This window comes from Poecilia latipinna, unplaced genomic scaffold (genome assembly GCF_001443285.1).
Source record: "Poecilia latipinna isolate Pla-1442-1.1 unplaced genomic scaffold, P_latipinna-1.0 Scaffold2174, whole genome shotgun sequence".
In the NCBI taxonomy this organism is placed as follows: domain Eukaryota; kingdom Metazoa; phylum Chordata; class Actinopteri; order Cyprinodontiformes; family Poeciliidae; genus Poecilia; species Poecilia latipinna.
In genome coordinates, this window is record NW_015114790.1 from 10,548 (window position 1) to 15,936 (window position 5,389).

Consider the following 5,389-nt stretch of genomic DNA (forward strand, 5'->3'; position numbering starts at 1 on the left):
ATCGGACAATGAGATCATGGAGGCGTGACCAGGGGTGAAAGTAGTTTTAAATTTTTTAATTCTTGGGGGTACTATGACAAAAAAAAAAAACTACTTTCACCCCTGGTCACGCCTCCATGATCTCATTGTCCGATTTAAATGATCAGACTAATAATGATACATATCTGATTTCAATTTTTTAAAGCCAAAACTGTTACGGCTGAAAGTTGCTTGACTCCATCTTGTGCTGATTGCTTTGCATGTGAAATTTTTGCTGACCTACATGAAGTAAATAAAAATAAAAATAAAAATCATATACATAATTGCAGTATATATAAAAGGTGCTATACATGCCATGTCTAAAATAGTCTGATTCTAATCTGTTCCTTCTATGGGTTGTATTTACAGTAAGTCAGTAATCAGCTATATTAGACCAGGATTGTGTCTAAATGTTAATCTTCGCCACATATATTTTTAGCAATAAATAAATAAATAAATAATCAACAAATATAGAATTCCAGCCTCCCCACATTTTAAAACAAGTAAACAAAAACACACAGAGGAGACACCAAATCTACACTAACTTGGTGTTTTGGAATTTCTCATGTTTTGATGGAGAATGATGTGAATGTATTAAGAAAATGCACTGAAGCAGCTTTCTGAATTAAAGTTCAGAAAGAGTAATATTAGAAAATGTGTGTGTTCAGGATCGACTGGCCTCTCTGGGTATTTCCTACGTGTTGAGTGTGAGCCGCTGCAGCCCCCAGCCATCTTTTCTGCCTCGCTCCAGATTCCTGCGCATTCCCATCGATGACTCCCTGTGGGACGACCTGCTGCCCTGGATCCCCCAGGCTCTCAGCTTCATAGGTCAGGACCGCCTCCCCCCACCTTTCTCACCCTAAACATCTGCTTCATAGTTTTCTTTGTTGTACTACCATGTTAATGCTAGCAGTTGACTAGTTCTTCAGTCTTAACTGCGCTATTTGGATTAGCCATGCTAATACAGTATGAGGGTTATGTGCCATGGTGTGGTGTGTGTAGATTCAGCCATGTCCTCTGGGGCCTCGGTGTTGGTGCACTGTGCTGCAGGAATCTCCCGCTCCCCGGCTCTGGCTGTGGCCTACATCATGTACAGCCTGGAAATGGACCTGGACCATGCCTACAGGTACAGCACGCAGGCCTTGAGCTTCAATTAAGTATCACAATCTTACTTTAGATGCCTGAACTATGGGTTTTGAAAAATGTCCTTTGTCTGACAACGAGGAATATAGTGACAATCAAACATCTTACAGAAGTTCAATCCAGGAGCCACTGCTGTACTCTGGTGATGTTTCATTCGCAGGCAAAATAAGTCCAGTTTCCAAAAAAAACTTGGAGGTTGTTTTCACAGTTTATTTATCCCAGTTTAACAAGCACACAAAGGTCTTTCCATTGTTTCCTAATGTTGCTCTTGTTCTGGTTTAAAAAAAGCAAACAAAATAATTAACATACAAATGAACTCTGCAAATAACCCCCCAAAAATAGAAAGTAAACTAATATGATCTTGGGTACAATACCCACTAATAGGGAGTTGGTAGGACCTCAAATCCTCATTTTTCCAGACCTTTACACAGTTAAGAATTAACACAGGTACTGCTTGCAAATTGCACACATTTTATTTGGCTCACAAATTCACAGCTGCCTTGGATTAAGGGCTGAAGTAAGCAGAGAATTTTATTTTAGAAAAGGAAAAAAAAAAAAATCTATGCTGTTGGAAGAAACTTTGGAGTGCATTTTATTCATGTTCATGCAGTATAAACCTATCGCAATAAGCAATTTATTGCATCAAATTAAAATGATCTTAATAATGTCCATTAGACTATTAATATTTTTTGAAGAGTAATCTTGTTTAGAGAAACTTCATAATCCATTTTTAGCATTGCTTTGGTTGTGTGTAGATTTCATTTGCTTTTAATTTATTGTTGTTTGGTTGTTATGTCTTATTTTGGATATTTCAAATATCTTCCAGTGGAGTGTTTGTACAAAATTAAAGTTTATTGGTCTTTGAGAGGCAAACTTGCATTATTATACCTTTATCTATATATTACTTGAACATGGCCTGAAAACATTATTGTTTATAGCAATTGTTTCTGAGCCAATTTATTGTCCTGTAAAATAGGTTGTCATGGAGTAACAGTGGATTTAAAAAGCTGTTTTTAAGGTCAAGCATTTAGCCAGCATCTCCTGAACTGAATCAGAATTTGGACTAATCTCGGCCCACACCGTGCTGAGTGGAGCTCCATTCTCTGCTCTGCGCAGTTTGTCTAGTTACGTTTTTCTGCTTTTTTCCTTTTCAATTATGCTGTTATTTACAGAGCAGATATGAGTCATTATGTGGTCCACCAGTAGCTCTGGCCCAGTGGTGTAGCATACATTTCTTATAGTGGATATTCTACATTAAGATGCAAAAGTTCACCAGTTAGTGTCATGTAATCAGCCATTTGTTTAGATTTTTAACCATATATAAACACTGCATGTAACACAAACTTTGTACAATAGTTGGCTTAAAAAGATGTTGTAGGATTTATATAAAAACATAATTTTGTCCACATTTAATTTTTTTTTTTTTTTCAATATGTTCCACAATTTTTGTGGAAGAGTACCTTGAGTGGAGAGTTGGATCTTGAAGGAGGGAGACCCACTCCTCAGATATGGAGGTCCTCTTCTCTGTCAGCTCATCGGTTGACTTAATCTTTTTCAAAATGTCTCTCTTTCTCACTGTTTAATGTTTTTACCTTTTCTCCTTATCTATTTATTAATTTCTTTTTATTTCTCTTTCTCACTGTTTACGTTTTAATGATATACATAACAGAAATGTAAATTCATTTTAAAAGAGCTATATCTAGAGGTTAGAGTCCTTGTCAAACAGCGTTTTGACTAAAGTCCAAAGGGTTGGAGTCCCATTTGACGGCGTCTCAACTAAAGTTCTATAGCTTTTTATTTCTCTTTCTCACCGTTTATCACATGCTGTTTTTATTTTAATTATGTAAAGCACTTTGAAATACCTTGCTACTGAAATGTGCTATACAAATAAAATTTAATTGATTGATTGACTTATATATTATAATTATGCACTTTTCAATGACTGCCCTTTATGACAAGAGCAACACTATAAATGTTTTCAAAACAATATATTTTACTAAAGTTAATTTCTGACTATTGTATAACTATTTACAACTGATCAACAAGTCATATTAATTGTGTAAATATTTTACCACATTCATTATGATAATAAATAGAAGCTACTCTCATCTGCACAGATTTATTTAATGAGCTAAATTCTGACTGATTCTCACTCTACACAGATGTCATTGCATTTATTCTATGGATTAGTCTGATGATTTATCAGATACAAAATACATCAGAACGGTTACAGGAGCTCACATGTAAAAAAGTAACAATCAGTCTAACCCAAATCTTTTCTGTCCCCTCATCAGATTTGTAAAAGAGCGTCGGCCCTCCATTTCCCCAAACTTCAACTTCCTGGGTCAGCTGCAGCACTTCCAAGGCATCCTGAACCAGAAGGCATCCAGCTGTGATATGACCAGGCAGCAGCAGGAGAATCAGCAGCTGTCCACAAAGGACAGAGGGACCAGATTACTGTGCAGTCAGAACAGGAACCACTGTGTCCACACCACCACAGAAGACTCAATAATTCAGATGAGAAAATCGCCCTTCGATGACGGTGGTAACAAGCGAGGACCTTGGACCTTTGACCTGACAGTGTGTCAAAACCAACAATGTAACCAAAAGCCATGCGACGCTTCAGCATCGAGCCTCTGTGAGTCCAGAGAACCTCTACCAAAACAACTACAATTCCCATCAGGTTGTACTTCTCTCCTGGAGAAGCGTAAAAGCCTCACGCTGTCGTTGACGCCCTTGGGATTCTGCCCGCCCTCTTTGGCGAGCAGCCACCCACAATCAGTGGCGAAAGCGTCCCCAGTCCACAGCGTCCCCCACCCAGAGCGGAGTCCCCGTCTCGGTGGGTGCAGCAGAGCTGAAGAGAAGGAACGACGCCTGTTATCGCCATCCAGCATTACTCTGAACAAGCTGTTTGACTGGGGGGAAAGAGTGCTGCTGGGGTTGGTCCACCCGGTGAAGATGGGACAGCCGGCACTGCCCTATAGGTGCTGAGGTTGCAGAGTGGAGCGACACCTGACCAGTTCTTGTGCATGTTCATCAGAACAAAAGTGACAACACAGGATTTACAGAAATACTGAAGGAAACCATTGTCTTCTATTTATATATTTATTGAAGAGTTGATTCTAAAAACTGTTCTTGTTAAGCACTTCTTGGTACATACTAACAGTCAACAGCTCATGTTTTGCTTTGTAAGATGCTGCAGTTTTGAAATGTCTGTGGCGCAACATCTTGAAATAAACAAAAGATCACACTGAAACCCAATCTTGTTGCATGTTTGTATTAGTGTAAAAACTTAAGTTTGCATCATCAGCAGCTCAAATATCGTTTCAATCTGGGGGGGTTTCATGGTGATTTTCGAGGTACAAATGTTAATTCAATTACTTCTAGGCAATAAAACAGAAACAGAAAATGTCAACCACCACAAAGATAGGCTTTGACATGTAATAAGACAAACACTAAATGTGGTATGAGGGGTCTGCTGGTATTCAATCTTCTTTACTACTGTATATGTTCTCTGGACTTGACCTGCTGAATGTTCTGCTTGTTTTAAAACATATTGACATTTTTAAAGACTTGCTAATGAAATTTGTTCTTCAGTATCTTGCTAATTCAGAAAGTGTTAACTCAAAGTCCTGCCATTCTGAAGTGAATATAAATCTTGTTATATGCTTGGTACTTATTTTATTTATAAAAATAAAAGTTTGCATTTTAATTACACCAGACTTTTATTCTGAAGCCAAATTATGAAAATTATTGAAATCACTCAAAACAGAAAACGTATGTTAGAGCTCTAAATTTAATGCTGTTATGCCTGTTCAAAATGAAACTAATATTTGGTGAAATGTGCTTTACCAAGCTGCAAAAGCAACAAAAAAAAACAAGTTCCTGAAAGCTGTCTACATTGATCACTCTTCTTTGAAACAGCAGTTCAATTCAGTGTATTTATATAATACCATTTCACAACAAATGCCATTACAGGGGACTTTACAAAAAATAAAAGTAAATGCATACATACATTACAATTCATCTTAGTCATTAATCAGTGCATTAAACTCAATTCATTACTCAAATTAATTAAAAAACCTTTCTACGTAAGGAAACCCAGCAGGATTGCAGCATGCAGCATTCACTTCTCATGACATGAATAGAATAGAAATAGAAACAACCTTTATGTCCCTGTATTTAGACTATTTTAAATACATAAAAATGTATTACTAGCCATCACCTA

At 37.3% G+C, this 5,389-nt stretch overlaps 1 protein-coding gene across 1 annotated transcript in view; it reads left to right on the plus strand.

Annotated features, from left to right (window-relative positions):
* The window catches only part of LOC106936568 (uncharacterized), a 15,683-nt gene extending 10,528 nt beyond the window's left edge, over positions 1-5,155 (plus strand). The window contains exons 3-5 of the mRNA XM_015017659.1: positions 687-846; positions 1,021-1,144; positions 3,456-5,155. Coding sequence (XP_014873145.1) covers positions 687-846; positions 1,021-1,144; positions 3,456-4,152 — 981 coding nt within the window. The 3' untranslated portion in view covers positions 4,153-5,155. The remainder of the gene's footprint in view (positions 1-686; positions 847-1,020; positions 1,145-3,455) is intronic.
* The last annotated feature ends 234 nt before the right edge of the window (positions 5,156-5,389 follow it).